The sequence below is a fragment of the Miniopterus schreibersii genome (genome assembly GCF_964146895.1).
Source record: "Miniopterus schreibersii genome assembly, chromosome: X".
Classification (NCBI taxonomy): Eukaryota; Metazoa; Chordata; class Mammalia; order Chiroptera; family Miniopteridae; genus Miniopterus; species Miniopterus schreibersii.
The window spans coordinates 65,533,825-65,552,142 of record NC_138104.1 but is presented as its reverse complement, the minus strand read 5'-3'; the positions used below and the strand labels follow the sequence as shown (position 1 = coordinate 65,552,142).

The following is an 18,318-nucleotide window of genomic DNA, read 5'->3' as shown; positions in this document are numbered from 1 at the left end:
TCTACAGGGAGGGGACAAAATGAAACGGTCCATCCTCCTTCTTATCAAGAACACAGATAAAATAATACAGATTACCTCCAAACAATTTTATTGCATTTGAATTTTTAGTCCAGGTTGGTTTTTAAGACTTTTTAGCCAAAAATTTTAGGGACTTACAGAACTGCTAAAGAAGACGTGGGGAAGTGTTTGTGGATTCATTTTTATACTCACACCTGATATGGAAATATATCTTTTACACAACACTAAAAAAAATCAAGAATCCTTAATAGAAGCCTTCATTTGAAAGTCACCTTCTTTAATTTATTGCTTGAACTAGAGGCTAATTTTATAATATAGTTACAATGTGAGAAAGCCATTTTAATCAATATTCAAGTTTTGCATTACTTCAACTATTACATTGTTAAAGCTTATTTTAATGGCCAAATATTATCTTATATATTATATAGACTTAAATTCCCTAACTCGTATTTAAAAATAAATGGGGATAGGTTATTTTGAAATATATTTACCAAAGCAAGCTGTTCTAATTAACTGTATCTGGAAGGGGTGGGGCGAAATGTGGCTCACTTTAAGCCTTATATAGAGCCACATCGAACACTTTAAAATCCTCAACCCAGGACTAGCTAGCAAAATGTTGTGATTGGGAGACAGCAGTGATTGGGACCATTTTGAGAATATACAAGGCTCTCAAGATAGAAGTTGAAGATCAAATGTTTCCCTTCTCTTCTGAAAGTCATGTTGAATTTGGCTTGAAATACCTGTGCATTTATATGAAGAGTGACTGTGTTGGCAAGACGGTGAGACAAATCTTTCATCAATAATAATTAAATCTGGGACATGCTTTTTAAGTGATGAGAAAGCAACTGTCAGAACAAAACAAATAAATGATCCCACTGCTGCAGATTTTCCCATAAAAGGTTTATTTTGTACATGAAACACATTTAGCTTTAGCATAGGAATTCAAGAGGAGAATAGTTTTTAAAGGCTCATTGTTTTGTGAGTATAATAGATTCCCTTTAAAAAGCTGGTGTTAGGAAATGGGACTTGTGCTACATTAAGCTTTTACTGCAACTACCAAGTTGCACAAGACATGATTTGACGCTTGATTTATCCAACTCATCTAGAGCATAATCAAAGAACAAATTCTTGTGAACAAAATTTGATTCATGAACACACCCATTCCTCTTGGTGCCTTTGCTTCAAGTGTTGCCCAGTTGAGGAATTTCCTTTGATGATCCTGTCCAAATCCTGTTCCAGTGACCCTGAAGGTCCAGCTGAAGGCCCATCACTCCCTAGTACTAGGTACCGCACTGGGCATGGACCATGCATATTTGAAGAAGGCAAAGTCCACACCCTCAAGGAGCATGCTTAGCATATGCATCTGTCCCCTCTAAGTCTCTGTAAAGCACTTCATAACCCTGTTATGACTGAGGCTCATTAGAGCATCAATAACCCTATTTGGGAAAACCGAGAAGTACAGATGAACAAGGGTCTCGTTGACAAAATGTTGGATAAACCAATTTTTGCAAATAATGTCATAATGGAATCTATCAAACTTGGACAGGAGGGCACTGCTGTAGTGGTAAAAGCATTTGCTTGTCATCTAGAAATCTAGTATGAAATGGCTCCTAAATACACAATCTGTAGCTACAAACAGATGAACACGTAGAACTTGCCACCTGATTAGCTTCAGCTTCAGAAGAGTAGCCATTGTGTTCTTCCTGAATCTCCTGCACAGCACCAGGTGCATGGACAAGAAAAAACAAAGGGGAGAAAGAGAACACGTGCAAACAGACAGGTGAAAAGACAGAACTTCTTTTTTAAGGAGACAGTAAGCATGTAAAACTCGACACACCTTCCATGGCTTTGCAAATCACATTTCACCCCTTGGAGGTAAGGAAATAACATGTAGGCCATCTATAGCATCCTCAGCCTAAAATGGAGTATCTATTCTGTATTTGTGTTGGGGTAGAAAAATGAAAAGCAAACAAACATCATGGATTTCAGAGAATGTACTGTCTTTTTAAAATCAAGAAATAGGTACTATAGCATATAGTAAAGGAACAAAATAATAAACACATAATATGCTCATAGAAACTAAAGCACACCACAGAAACCAGGTAAAGGGCAAAATCAAGCTAAAATACAAAGGCAGTTCATAGACTTGTATTTTAAACATAGTAAGTATTCATATTCTCTGAAGAATTATTATATTGTCCAGGGATCAACTCCACTGGTATTACCAAAATTTCCACAAACATGCACATGCACATATTACATGCTGGAGATATAAATATATGTATAAGTATACATATAACCTGGTACTTATTACTAATTAAATATTGTGAATTATGAATCAATACCATATTAAATATTTCTAATTACAGTATCAATATGCTTCAAAGAAACAGCCAAGAGGTTACATATTTTAATTTAAATTTTTCCAACCCCTTTAAGGTATACTTTTCTTCATTTAATTTCTTCATAGAATCAGTTTTTGAAACTTTGAAAATTGGACATTTAGTTCAGCAGATGGTATAAAGAATATGAATACTGAAGGTGACAAGATTATAACCCCTTTAAAAAGTTGTAACAAGTCTCTAAGGCTGAACATATTAAAATTTAGCATAGATATATATTTTACCTAAATGAAATTTTGGTTCCAATGACTATATTTCTTTCAAAGGCAATCAGTGAAGAAGTAACAAAGATTTAAAAGAATTTACTATTTCCCATCTTTCATTTTTGTCAATAAAGTGAAATTGCTACTTAATACATTTTTATACTTTATATCAGATTGAATTTAGTACACAATTGGTATTGCTACCCTTCAAAGAAGGGTAATTTTTTCAATGCAGCCAGTGTTTTGAAATTTCCATTTTTAAATACAAAGAAAATGGAATCCTTCTTTGATAAAAATTTTAAGAACTGAAAAATGAATGACTAAACAACAAAAACCACACAGCATTTCAAAGTCCATGCAAGTGTAAAGCCAAACACTAATATTTAACAATGTGAATCAGTGAAAGACAATGATTCTCAAGAGTGAAAGAAAACATGGTGAAAACATTAAACAAAGATAAACCAACTAGAATCATAAGAATTTGACTTAACCTGCTTATTTTTATACTACTTCACTGGCTTCAATAAGATTAAAAATTTTAAACTGACATCAGTAATTATTCTATCAAAATCCACACTGTTTTCATTTAATGGAAATATGTTAATTTTCAGCATCTGATACTCAGGCTTAAATGCATGCACATTACCAATCTTTGTCTTGCTTTATGAATACTCTGAAATGAAGGGAAGTAAAATCATGAAGAAATATAAGCTATAACCCATTAGATGTAACAGTTACATCTGTGTTTTAAGAAATGGGACTGATTTTGCTAAACTTATCTTTAGGATTAGCACTTCTGCTTTTTGGATTCAGCATGCAGACATGTAGGTGACTTAAAATCTTACTTAGAGTGGACAACAACTGACCACTTTGTTGTTGCTAAATTCTTTATCATGAATTACATGATAAACAAAGATAAAAGAGGACTCTGCTGACCTAGCCTTATAAGCCCCTGCCACGGAGATCCATTTGGTCAGAATTCATGTAACACAACAAAAGTCATATTACACACCGGTAACAATTTTAGCATCCTGCCCTCATACACATTGGCTGTGATTGCACATAAAAGCATTTTAACAAATAAAACGTTTCCAGTGAACACTTAAAGCTATGACACAACAGAGCAAATTGATTTGAGTGACTCGTAGAAACCAGTGAGAAGGTAAAGAACACTAAATAGACTAAGTGTTCAATAAAGCAGAGACATACAAGTAGGAGGCCCATCTGCCAAACATCCTTACCCTTATATCAGGCCTCCTGAAAACCTGTTAGTTAAAATACAGAACATCATCATCACAAACACATTACTATTGACCTGTGCAAAATGTCATTAAGTTCACCAGCCCATTCCCTAATAAACATTATAATCCTCTACATAAAGCCAACCAGATCAATCCTAACACATTTGCCCTCTAAGTTTCATTCAATATTAAATCAATGCTAACACATTTGTCCTATAATTTTTAGGCAAGTCTATGGTTTGAAGAAACGTATTGCCCTTAGGCTAAGACAAACATTATTTTAAACACAAACCCCTTCTGTCAAGTGCTATTACAAGCTGTTGTGAATAAGCAGTGTTTGAAAAGTTCATTTGTGCATCTGTTTGGAATACTGAATACATTTTCCCCATAGAAACAATGATATAAAAAGGCGGTTCTGCTCCCAAACCAGCCCACAGAAACAAAACAAAAACCCAAAACCCACAAAAGCTCCCACATTTGACCCAGAGCATAGCTCAGCTACAGCGTTAATGGTATCATGAAACCTAGATAACCACAAATCATAACCTGGTTTCTGTAGAAATTATATTTCCAACTCGCACTTGGGACTCTAGAATTTGACTCCAGGATGTGGCCGCCCCACCAAGAGAAGGATGCCTGTCTTGCCTTCCAGGTCCCGCTGCCTAGGAAAGGGCAGCTTCAGGTTGGAAGAGGTAGCTGGCTGGTCTGGGAGGGCAAAGGAGGGGAGGGGAGGTCCAGGCTGCTGTCCCTGCAAGGGGAAGCCAAGCTTTATTGAATAGGGACACTAATTTCAGCAATGTTCTTCCTGCACCAGTAGCCTACAAATACTACTTAAACATGCAGCCTACGCATAAGGGAAGCCCGGGACAGAGGAGACATTGCGGAAAATGAAAAGAACTTTTGAAAAGTGAATAGTGGTAGCTGTCTGAGGAAGACCTGAATCATCTGTTCCCCATTCCAAAGTGTGATTTCCAATCATCTAACCACTGGATGTTCTATGGAAAACAGATCATTTAAAAAAAAAATCACCAGAGGTTCCTATTAGCTGTATAGGTTCCTCAGGATAGTTAAGAAGAGCACATGAGGACTTCATCAATGTATCATCATTAAATGAAAATACACTGAAGTTAAAAAAGTTTTCTGAATTATGTGATGCTATAGCACAAAGAGATTTATTTAAGCCCATAAGTTCCTAAACTTAGACTATTTAGACTAAGAAGCTTAAACCTGCCTTCTTTTTTGGGGGGGGAGGGGGGTGATGGATATGTTTATCCTCTTAATTGTCATAACAGTCTCTCAAGTATATACTTATGAAAACTTATTAAATTGTTTCTTTAAATATGTGAAGTTTATCGTCTGTTAATGACAACTCAATAAAATCAGTATAAATCTGCATATGTGACAATAAAACTCAAAATAGAAAGTCTCCACTCCCTGAGCTTCATTTCTCAGTGATAACCATGCTTAACTGGACCTATTTTTAATTCTGAGGATCACCTCCATAATCATAAATATGGTTACACCTCAACTTCTTGATTTGTCTGCTTTAAACAGTAGCTAGTTACATCCCATTTTAAAAGATGAGAAAATAAGCTTTCTCAAACTATATCTCCCTCTTCCTAATCTCTGATGACTGAAATTTTGATTTTTAGTTCTTTAATTGTCTTCCTTAAGCAGCTGCATCATAAAAAAAATACTCATGGAGGTGGGGAGAGTAAGAAGAGGGTAATAGGAGGATAAATGGTGATGGAAGGAAACTTGACTTTGGGTGGTGTAAACACAATACAATATACAGATGATGTGTATATAATTGTATACTTTAAACTTATGTAATTTTATTAACCAATGCCACACCAATAAATTCAATACAATTTTTAAAAAATACTCATGATATGATTTTTAGGTGCCAGACACTCTTCTAATCACTTTGTATGTATTAACTCATTTTATTCTCAGAACAACCTTGTGAGATAAAAACTATTATTGGCTCCAGTTCTGATGAGAAAACCAAGGTGCAGTTAAATAATCTGGCCAAGTTCAAGGTGGCAGAGCAAGTATTTAAAACCAGGTGGTCTGCTACAACCACCTCAGCATCATGATGCTATAATTAACACATTTAGACTATAGTCTTTAAGCATACAATTTCCCTTTTAGGGTTGATGAAAAAATCAACACCACTACCCCTTCCTTCACTTCCCCTCTATACCTCCAAACCTCTGCTCTAGCAAGTCACTATTTTCACATTTGTTCTGTAACTACAATTATTTTTGACACTTTCCCTATAAAGTGATAACAATTGAAAAATGATAAAGCAGCATTCACAAGTAGTGTAACTGGGCCATCCTTATATGTAGGACATATACTATTGTCAATAAGCTTTTCCTATTGGAAGGATAAACTAATTCAAAAGCCTGGAAATGGGTAGGATGATATGCGCTTTTACACTCATATAATTATTTACCTACTATAATGAAATCCTTGGTATTCTTGGTATAAGACCAGGAAGGTCAATGGAGGCTCTCCCTAAAGTCTGTAAGTTAAGATCCAAGTGTTTCTCTCTGGTTTAGTTTACATCTCTCCTGAAATAAGCCATTTCAGGTACACAGATTCATACCTTTTTTTTTTTCTTGAATTGGATTCTGACTGAAGCTGGAGAAGAGAGCAGTGGCTTTAGGTTAGGAAGCTTGGGTCCAGCTCTCCCTGGCCTATTCAGGGCCTGTTAATGTCTGCACTTGGTCCCAGTCTCTACACATACAAAAGGATAGGAGTCTCCAGAATGACTGCAAGGTCTTGACCAGCTCTAAAACCATAGGAGTTATTTATCTAAGCCTCATGGGCAGACTTCAGAAAACATCTTCCCAACCAAAGCTTCTAGAAGCAAACTGGCATAGTGGTTATAAGAATGAACTCTGGAGTCAAATCCTGCATTACTGCACGCCAGACCCCTGACGAGTGCCACAAGCCCTTGGAGATTTAGCCTCCTCTTCTCTAAATCAGTGATGTGGGGAACACCTCCCTCGCAGGTTGTTGGGAGGGTTAAACTGGGTAACACAAATGTATCTGGGTGGATAAGTACTCAGGAATCAGTTGTTAGCATCTGCACTATTTAGGTAACCTTTTATAGTTGATGGGTCTCAGCCTACCCAACTTGTACCACCACAACTATCTCCTCTCTCACATCCCCGCTCTCAACTCCTACACATGCCAAGAAACTGAGAATGTGCAAAAAAGTTAATAATGATCTTAATCAATTTAACAAAGCAAGCAGAGTACCCAAAATGTTAAGTAGGGGGTTCAGAGAGCTTCTGGATTGAACACATCTACATGCTGGAAGGATGGTGGACTCCAACTCCATGGGGGCAGAAGTTCTTATACTTGGGGTCCTCCCAGACCTTGCCCTATGTATCTCTTCATCTGGTTGTTTATCTGTGTTCTTTATCATACCCTCTAATAAACTGGTAAATGTTCAGTGTTTCCCTGAGTTCTGTGAGATGTTATAGGAAACTATCAAATTCAATAGGGGGTCATGGGAATCCCTAATTTGTAGCCAAGCCTAGCAGAAGTTGTGGGGAACCTTGGCACCACTACTTGCTATTGGTGTCTGAAATGAGGGACAGTTTCATGAGACTGAGCCCTTAACCTGTGGGTTTTGCACTAACTCCAGTTAGTGTCGGAACTGAATTGAACTGGTGTTGGAGAATTGGGTGGGGTGGGGGGAAAAATGCTGGTGTTATTAGTGTTCTAGGAGTATAGCGTGAGTACCTGCGAGGGAAACAGTGAATTATTTCCCAGAAAAATACCAAAATTTAAATGTGTATAAATGTTTGTTTTGGGCATAAAACTCCCTTCCTCTGCCCTCATGTTCCATTCAAGTCTTCCTTTGTGGCATTCCCCACTAGACAAGCAAAGTCTCGGGATTACCACTTGCTCTGGGTGGATTTGGGGAAGGGAGCCACTGTGCTCCTCTTTGTCTCTCTGGGCTCTCTGGGATCTGTGTGCCAGCCTGCTCAGAGGGTATAGCCTGGTATCCCTGGCCCATGAAGAATTTGCCTATGTGGGCTCTTCCCCAAAGGAGAGGTCAAAGTTGTCCATGGCTGCCTTTGGGAGAGTACGTTTAATTCAGGGCCCACTGTGGCCTCACACCTGAGGCAGGCCTTCCAAGCCAACTTTGAACTATTACAGTCTACATCTGTTCGGCGTCTGAATTCTTCAGAAGGTAATAGTTGATACCCCTAAATCCTCAACAGTGTGAAAGTTATTTCAGAAAATTTTCATACCCAGACAGTACCAGTAATACAAATATCAACAAGGTCCACTCTATGCCAGGCATTGTGGTAAATGGTTTAGGTATTATCTCAACCCTCCCAGCCACTGGAGAAAAAGATTCTACTATTATCCCTATATGACAAATGAGGAAACCAAGACAGCCAGAGGTGAAGTAACTTACTCAAGGTCACAGAGCCAGCAACAGCAGAGTGGGGAACTCAAACCCGGCCTCGCTAGTTTTAGCATCCATGCTCTTAACCTGGAAAAGGTCCCACTTAAACCTGTTCCCCTTCTGGAGGAGGCTAATAAAGGACCTCAGGATTAATGCCCAGAATGCCCTGCTCTACCCTCTCCCCTCCTCCCATCACACCTTGTTTACTTGTCCTCTCCTCTGAATGCTCACCACAGTCCAATCTGTACTATATTTTCTGGTGTCTCTCTCCTACTATGAATTCCATGCAACCCAGCCCCTTGAAAAGAACAGATGCTAGAACAAATGAATTCTCCAGAATAATAGCTAAATGAAAAGGAGATAAGCAATCTATCAGATATAGAGTTCAGAATACTGATCATAAGGACACTCAATAGCATGAGAAAAGAAATGGAAACTGTGAAGGAAATTAAGTATGACATAGTAGAAATTTAAAAAAAAAAAAAATTGGAAGGAATAAACAGCAGATTAGAGGAAGCTGAGGATTGGATCAGCGAATTAGAAGACAGGGTAGAAAAAAATCACTCAATCAGAGAAATAAAAAGAAAAAAAAACAATTAAAAAATAGGAGGACAGTTTAAGGGAGCTGTGGGACAACATAAAACATAACAATATTCGCATTATAGGAGTACCAGGAGAGTTAGAAAGTAAGCAAGGGTTAGAGAACCTGTTTGAAGAAATAATGCCAGAAAACTTCCCTAACCTGGTCAAAGAAAAAGACATATATGTTCAGGAGGGACGGAGAGTCCCAAGAAAGAAGAACCCAAAGAGGCCCATGCACAGACACATCATAATTAAAATGACAAAAATTCAAGACAAAGAGAGAATATTAAAGGCAGCAAGAGGAAAAAAATCTGTTACCTACTAAGGAGCTCCCATAAGGCTGTTAGCTGATTTCTCATCATTAACTCTACAGGTCAGAAGGGAATGGCATGAAGTATTCAAGGTAATGAAAAGCAAGGATCTGAAACCAAAACTACTCTATCCAGCAAGGCTATCATTCAAAATAGATGGTGAAATAAAGAGCTTCCCAGACAATAAAAGGCTAAAGAAGTTCATAACCACCAAACCAGCATTGCAAGAAATGTTTAAGGGACAGCTATAATAAGAAGTTGAAATAGAGAAAAAGAGAAACACGGGCATAAAGAAATAAAATGGCAATAGATAAGTACCTATCGATAATAACCTTAAATATAAATGGATTAAAGGCTCCAATAAAAAGGTGTAGGGTAGCTGAATGGATAAGAAAACAAGACCCAAATATATGCTGTCTGCAAGAGACCCATCTCAGAACAAAAGACTCAAACAGGCTGAAAAAAAAACAAAAAAAACCCACACTTCTGGAAGACTTTAAGGGAGAGATCAACAGCAATACAGTCATAGTAGGGGACTTGAACACCTCACTGACTTTACTGGATAGATCTTTCAGACAAAAAATCAACAAGAAAACAGTGACTCTAAATGACACACTAGATGAGATGGATTAATTGACATTTACAGAATGCTTCACTCTAAAGCTGCATAATATACAATATCCTCAAGTGCACATGGGACATTCTAAAAGACAGACCACATGTTAGGACACAAAACAAGTCTCTACAAGTTCAAGAAGATTGAAATCATATCAAGCATCTTCTCAGACATTTACACCATGGAATACGATGCAGCTGTAAAAAAGAAGGATCCCTTACCCTTTGAGACAGCGTTGTGGGACCTGGAGAGTATTATGCTAAGAGAAATATGCCAGTCAGAGAAGACAAGTATCACATGATCTTACTCATATGTGGAATCTAATGAACAAAATAAACTGATGGACAAAATAGATCCAGAGACATAGAAGCATGGAACAGACTGATGAATCTCAGAGGGAAGGCAGGGGTGGGTGGGTGGGTGGGAAGTGATTAATCTAAGTGCTTATATGCATATATGTATAACCCATGGACACAGACAATAGTGTGGTGAAGGCCTGGGGGGTGCAGGGTGGAGGAAATCAATGGGGTTGGGGGAAAAGGGGACATTTGTAATACTTTCAACAACAAAGATAAACTAAAACATAAAAAAAGAAAAGAACAGGTGCTTACATCACATTGAAAGAAGTGGATTTGTGCTCAGCAATTACAATACGCTCCTCTTGTATTTGTTTTTACATATGGTAGCATAACTATGTTTCATATAAATCATACTTCTGATATACCATGAGTTTTTAGGAATATTAATCAAAATTTATTTTACATGCAATACAGAGAGATTCCATGTACTATGTACCATGTCATTCGATTTCCCCAATGGGAGTATATTAGAAAACTATACTGCCATATCAGAACCAGGATACTGACACTAACACAGTCAAGATGCAGAACAATTTCATCACCACAAGACCCCAATGTTGTTCATTTATAGCCACACCCACTTTTTCCTTACCCCTCCCTTTCTTAGCCCCTGTTAATCACTAATCTATTCTCCATTTCTATAATTTTATGTTTTCAAGACTGTTATATAAATGAAAATACACAGCTTTTGGGAGTGGTGTTTTTTACTCAGTATAAACCCCTTCTCTCTTTCCTCTCTATTCTGCTATTGAACCCATCCATTGAGGGTTTTTTTAAATTTGTAATTGTATTTTTCAGTTTTAAAATTTCCATTTGGTTCTCCTTTATCTCATATTTCTTTGTTGAAACTTTTCAATTTCTGGTCTCTGACTTTCAGTTGTTTATTGAAATAATTTTATGATGGCTTCTTTCAAACCTTTTTCACATAATTCTAACATCTCTGTCATCTCAGTTTTGGCACCTATTCTCTTTTTTCATTCAGTTTAAGATCTTGCTGATTCTTGGTATAATGAGTGATTTTTTTAAAAAATAAGAATATGGGCATTTTGAGTATTATATTATGAGATCTTATTTAAACCTTCTGTTTTAGCTGACTTTCTCTGACACTGCTCCAGCAGAAGGGGAGAGTGGGCACCGCCTCATTACAGCCTGGCAAGGGTCAAATTTAAGCTCCCCATTTGGCCTTCCTGGAGAGTGGTTGTGGGGCCACAACTTTTTCTGAGGTGTTTGGCTGCAGTACAGTGGTTAGTGTCTAAGAGTTTTTCTTTTTCTAGGCTTCCCCTTTCATGGTTCTTTGGTAACAGAGAGCAGGCTTTTGTTGTCTGAGCCTGTTGGCATTTTTGGGTTGCTGGCTTCTTCAGCAATAAGTCTGGGACATATGTGGCAAAAACAAAACCCTTGGCCCCTGACCAGTTTGCTTTTTTCTCTCTACCTTTCAGGGAATTCTTTTTTTTTTTTTTTTTAATAAAATTCAAATTAATTTATAAAGAAACAATTACATATTTCAGCAATGACAGCCTAAATCAATAAAAGCACAGGAAAAAGTGTTAGTAGAAACTGAAAAATCTCTGTAACTTTTGCCCAATCCAGAAATTTGGGAGATGGTTGATAAGGACCAAGAATTTACAGCATTTCCTAGGACATTACTAATAGGTGTAGCTAAATAGGATTGTGATTATTGTCACATAGCTCCTCACTATTTTTTTTCTTTTTCTTTGTATTTTTTCATTAATTTTAGTTTTGTTTGAAATATTACAGATGTCCTTTTTTCTGCCCAATGACCCATTCCACCCCGTCCCATCCCCTTTCACAATCCCTCTCCCCACCATTGTCCGCGTCCTTGGGTTGTGCATATATACATATAAATTCTTTGGTTGCTCTCTCCCCCTCGACCCACCAGCCCTCATCCATCCTTCTGACATTTGTCAGTCTTATCTATGCTTTCATGTCATTCAATCTATTCTGTTCATCAGATTAAGTTCTTTCGATTCCACATATAAGTGAGATCATGTGATGTTTGTCTTTCTCTGCCTGGCTTATTTCACTTACCATTATTTTCTCCAGGTCCATCCATACTGTCCCAGAGGGTACGAGGTCCTTCTTCTTTACAGCTGCATAGTATTCCATGGTGTAAATGTCCCACAGCTTTTTTATCCACTCATCTACTGATGGACACTTGGGCTGTTTCCAGATCTTAGCTATTGTAAACTGTGCTGCTATGAACATGGGGGTGCATATATTCTTTCTGATTAGTGTTTCAGGATTATTAGGATATATTCCTAGGAGTGGAATCACTGGGTCCAAAGGCAGCTCCATTTTTAATTTTTGAGGAACCGCCATACTGTTTTCCATAGTGGTTGCACCAGTCTGCATTGCCACCAGCAGTCTACTAGGATTCCCCCTTCTCTGCATCATCAGAAGGAGTCGTTTGTTGATTTGTTGATGGTAACCATTCTTTTTTTTTTTTTTTAATATATCTTTATTGATTCCAGAGAGAGGAAAGGAGAGGGAGAGAGAGAGAGAGACAGAAACATCAATGATGAGAGAGTCATTGATCGGCTGTCTCCCGCACACCCCCAACAGGGGAGGGAACCCGCAACCCCCGCATGTGCCCTGACCAGGAATCAAACCCCGATAGCCTGGTTCCCAGGTTGACGCTGAGCCACGCCTGGCTGGGCTGAGGGTAGCCATTCTTGCAGGTGTGAAGTGATAACTCATTGTGGTTTTAACTTGCATCTCTCTGATTATTAGGGAGGTTGAGCATTTCTCATGTGCCTCTTGGCCATCTGTGTCCTCTTTGGAGAAGTGTCTATTCAGGTCCTTTGCCAATTCCTTAATTGGGTTGTTTGTTTTCCTCTTGCTGAGTAGTATGAGTTCTTTGTACACTTTGGAAATTAGCCCGTTATCAGATACATCTTTGGCAAATATGTTTTCCCAGACCGTGGGGTTCCTTTGAATTTTGAGGCTGTTTTCTTTTGCTGTGCAGAAGCTTTTTACTTTGATGTAGTCCCATATGTTTATTTTTTCTTTTGTTTCTCTTGTCCTAGGAGATGTATCAGTGAAAAGTCCACTACATGGGATGTCTGAGACTTTACTGCCTATATTTTCTTCTAGGATTTTTATGGTTTCATGACTTACATTTAAGTCTTTTATCCATTTTGAGTTTATTTTTCTGTATGGTGAAAGTCGGCGGTGTAGTTTCTTTTTTTTTGCATGTATTTGTCCAATTTTCCCACCACCACTTACTGAAGAGACTGTCTTTACTCCATTGTATGCTCTTACCTCCTTTGTCAAATATTAACTGACCATATGGCGTGGGTCTATTTCTGGGGTCTCTGTTCTGTTCCATTGATCTATATGCCTGTTGTTGTACCAATACCGGGCCGTTTTGATTATAATGGCTTCGTAATACCGTTTGAAGTCCGGTAATGTGATGCCTCCCACTCTTTTTTTTTCTCAAGATGGCTGCAGCTATTCGGGGTCTTTTTTGGTTCCATATAAATTTTCGAAAGGTTTGTTCTAGATCTATGAATACGCTGTTGGTATTTTAATAGGAATTGCATTGAATTTATAAATTGCTTTGGGTAGTATGGACATTTTAATGATATTAATTCTTCCAATCCATGAGCATGGTATATTCTTCCACTTGTTTAAATCTTCCTCTATTTCTTTTTTCAGTGTCATGTAGTTTTCCAAGTACAGGTCTTTTACATCCTTGGTTAAGTTTATTCCTAGGTATCTTACAATGGTAAATGGTATTTTTTTTTAGTTTCTTTCTCTGAAAGTTCATTGTTGGTGTATAAGAATGCCATTGATTTCCGGATGTTGATTTTGTATCCAGCTACCTTACCAAATTCGTTTATCAAATCTAGTAGTACTTTGATGGGGTCTTTAGGGTTTTCTATGTCATCTGCAAATAATGACAGTTTTACTTCCTCTTTTCCAGTTTGGATACCTTTTATGTTTTCTTCCTGTCTGATGGCTGTGGGTAGGACTTCTAGTACTACGCTGAATAAGAGTGGTGAAAGTGGACTTACCTGTCTTGTTCCTGCTTTTAAGGGAAATGGTTTTAGTTTTTGCCCATTGAGTATGATATTGGCTGTAGGTCTGTCATATATGGCCTTTATTATGTTGAGGTATGATCCCTCTATTCCCACTTTGCTGAGAGTTTTTATCAGAAATGGGTAATAGATTTTGTTGAATGCTTTTTCTGCATCTATTGATATGATCATCTGATTTTTGTCCTTCATTTTGTTTATGTGATATATCACATTTATTGATTTGTGGATGATGTACCAGCCTTGGATCCCCGGAATAAATCCCACTTGGTGGTGGGATTGCTGAGTCTGGTTTACTAGTATTTTGTGAAGGATTTTAGCATCTATGTTCATCAGGGATATTGGCCTGTAATTTTCTTTCTTTGTAGTGTCTTTATCTGGTTTTGGGATTAGGATGATGCTGGACTCATAAAAAGACTTTGGGAGTTTTCCCTCCTCTTGAATAGTTTAAATAGACTAGGTGTTAATTCTTCTTTGAGTGTTTGGTAAAACTCGCCTGTAAGTCCATCTGGTCCAGGAATTTTGTTTGCTGGGAGTTTTTTGATTACTCCTTCAATTTCATTAGTTGTTATTGGCCTATTCAGGTTTTCTGCCTCTTCTTGATTCAGCTTTGGAAGGTTGTATGCTTCTAGGAATTTGTCTATTTCCCCCATGTCGTCTAATTTGTTGGCATACAGTTGCTCATAGTATTTTCTTACAATCCCTTGTATTTCTGTTGGGTCAGTTGTTATATCGCCTCTTTCATTTCTGATTTTATTTATAGGGGTCCTCTCTGTTTCTTGGTGAGTCTGGCTAAAGGTGCATCAAACTTATTTATCTTTTCAAAGAACCAGCTCTTGGTTTCATTGATTTTTTGTATTTTTTTTTTTTAAGTCTCTATGTCATTAATTTCTGCTCTGATTTTTATTATTTGCTTCCTTCTACTTCCTTGGGGCTTTTCTTGCTGTTCTCATTCTAGTTCTTTTAGTTGTTGTGTTAGATAGTTCATTAGATCTTTTTCTTGTTTCTTGAGATAGGCCTGTAATGCTATGAATTTTCCTCTCAGGACTGCTTTCGCCATGTCCCATAGATTTTGGATTCTTGACTGTTCATTTTCGTTGCTTTCCATGAAGTGTTTGATTTCTTCCTTGATCTCATTGGTAACCCATTCATTGTTTAATAACGTGCTATTTAGCTCCCTGTGTTTGAATATTTTTGAGTTTTTTATAGTGGTTGATTTCTAGTTTCATGGCATTGTGATCTGAGAAGATGTTTGATATGATTTCAATCCTCTTATATTTATAGAAACTTGCCTTGTGCCCTAACATGTGGTCTATTTTTGAGAATGTTCCATGTGCACTTGAGAAGAATGTGTATTGTGCTTCTTTGGGGTGAAATGTTCTGTAAATATCAATTAAATCCATTAGGTCTAGTGAGTCATTTAAAGTCTGTGTTTCCCTGTTGATTTTTTGTCTTGATGATCTGTCCAATGCTGACAGTGAGATGTTAAAGTCCCCCACTATGATAGGGTTGCTGTCAATTTCCCCCTTAGAGTCCCCCATGAAATTTTTTATATATTTAGGTGCTCCTATATTGGGTGCATAAATGTTTATAAGGGTTATTTCCTCCTGTTGGATTGATCCTTTTAGTATTATGTAGTGACCATCTTTGTCTCTCGTTATGGACTTTATTTTGAAGTCTTTTTTGTCAGAAATAAGAATTGCTACTGCAGTTTTCTTGTCCTTTCCATTTGCATGGAATATTTTATTCCATCCCTTCGCTTTTAGTCTTTATGAGCCTTTTGCTCTCAGGTGGGTCTCTTGTAGACGACATATATTTGGGTCCTGTTTTCTTTTTTGTCATGAGGATTTTTATTTTTATTTTATTGTATTTTATTTTATTTTATTATAATTTTTATTTTTGTTTAAAGTATTACAGATATCCCTTTTTCTCCCCAATGACCCTTTCCCCCCCGTTCCTTCCCCCTCCCCAGTCACTCTCCCCACCATTGTCCGTGTCCTTGGGTTGTGCATATATGCATATAAATTCTTTGGTTACTCTCTCCTCCTCCATCCCCTCTCCCCCTACCCTCTGACATTTCGTCAGTCTCAACTATGCCTCCATGTCATTGAATCTATTCTGCTCGTCAGTTTATTAAGTTCTTTAGATTCCATGTACAAGCGAGATCATGTGATATTTTTCTTTCGCTGCCTGGCTTATTTCACTTAGCATAATATTCTCCATGCCCATCCATACTGTCCCAAAGGGTACGAGATTCTTCTTCTTTACAGCTACGTAGTATTCCATGGTGTAAATGTCCCACAGCTTTTTAATCCACTCATCTACTGATGGGCACTTGGGCTGTTTCCAGATCTTAGCTATTGTAAACTGTGCTGCTATGAACATCGGGGTGCATATATCCTTTCGGGTCCTGTTTTCTTATCCTTTCAGTTACCCTATGCCTTTTGATTGGACCGTTTATTCTGTTTACATTTAAGGTTACTATTGATATCAACTTATTTAATGCCATTTTCCCCATTTATGCTGATGTACCTTTCTCTCACTATTCCTTCTTTTTCTTAGAGCAGTCCTTTTAGCACTTCTTGCAATGCTGGTTTCGTGCTACTGAACTCCTTTAGCCTTTTCTTGTCTGGGAAGCTCTTTATTTCACTTTGAATTTTAAATGACAGCCTTGCTGGATAAAGCAATCTTGGTTGCATGTTCTTGCTTTTCATTACTTGGAGAAGTTCATGCCACTCCCTTCTGGCCTGAAGAGTTTCTGTTGAGAAATCAGCTGTTAGCCTTATGGGAGTTCCCTTGTAGGTCACTATTTCTCTCTCTCTTGCAGCCCTGAATATTTTCTCTTTGTCCTTGACATTTGCCACTTCAATTATGATTTGTCTTGGAGTCGGTCTCTTTGCATCCGTCTTGTTTGGAACCCTCTGTGCTGCCTGAACTTGTGTGACTTTCTCCCTCGCCAGCGTAGGAAAGTTTTCTGTCATTATTTCCTACATCAAGTTCTCTATCCCTTGCTCTTTCCTCTCCCTCTGACACTCCTATAATGCAAATGTTGTCTTGCTTCATGTTGTCCTATAACTCCCTTAGATTGTCCTCATGCTTTTTAAGTGTTTTTTTCTTTTTGCTGCTCTGATTGAGTGTTTTTTCTACCTTGTCTTCTAAGTCACTTACTCTGTCCTCTGCTTCATTGAGCCTACTTTTAATTCCTTCCAGTGTATTCTTGATATCGATACAGCATTCTTTATTTCTGTCTGATTTTTGTTTATGTTATGTATCTCTTTTTTCATGTTTTCCCTAAAGTCCTCGATCTTATCCTCTATTGACTTGCTTTTCTCTCTAAGTTCATTGAACATCTTTATCATCAATACTCTGAACTATGTTTCTGATAGCTTGCTTAACTCCATCTCATCAAAGACTTTCTGGCGATGTTTCCTTTTCTTTAATTTGAGGGTTGTTTCTTTGTCTCCCCTTTTTGGGAGTTCTTAATGTTTGTATCTATATATTAAATATATTTCCTGTTTCCCAGTCTTGTGGGATGGGATTTTGTCTTGTGGGTCCAGTGTACCCCAGAGGTGTGTTTTCCTTATTCATCTGAGCTCTTCGCTCTAGGTTTGTTCCTTTTGTGGGTGTCACTTTTGTGGTTTCATTATGTTCTCCTGTTGTGGTGGGGTCTAGATCGCTGTTGACCAGTCCTTGGGAGCACTCCCCTTTCAAGTTGGCTAACTGTGTCTCAGCCCCAACCTTGTCGTGTAAGCTGTTGTAGGGTTGCCAGCAAGGCATGACAATACACAACCAATCTTCCAGAAAACAAGGGGTATCTTACAAAATATCTTGACAGTCACAATGAAAACAACCCAAGTGAAAATAGAATTGGGAAAGTGAAGGGAGAACACACACACACACACACACAGAAAAAAAAAAAAAGCTTAAAAAAAAGAGAAAGAAATGTAACGTGTAGAGAGAGAGATGTATACTGTTGCAAATAGTGATGAAAATTTAGAAAATAATAATAAACTAAAATGTAAAAAATAGAGAAGCTACTGGGGGATAACAGAGGCAAAGAAAAGATTCTAAAATAAGGGCCAGCAAAAAA

The 18,318-nt window shown here is 37.7% G+C and overlaps 1 protein-coding gene across 3 annotated transcripts in view; it reads right to left on the bottom strand.

Annotated features, from left to right (window-relative positions):
- Positions 1-18,318, bottom strand: part of MTMR1 (myotubularin related protein 1) — a 78,859-nt gene that overhangs the window by 47,329 nt on the left and 13,212 nt on the right. The window contains exons 3-5 of one of the 3 annotated variants that reach the window (XM_081124976.1): positions 3,865-3,888; positions 3,270-3,296; positions 1,680-1,730 (exon numbers count right to left, since the gene is read on the bottom strand). The exons of the other annotated variants lie outside the window; for them this stretch is intronic. Coding sequence (XP_080981102.1) covers positions 1,680-1,730; positions 3,270-3,296; positions 3,865-3,888 — 102 coding nt within the window. The remainder of the gene's footprint in view (positions 1-1,679; positions 1,731-3,269; positions 3,297-3,864; positions 3,889-18,318) is intronic. 3 annotated transcript variants of the gene reach the window in all.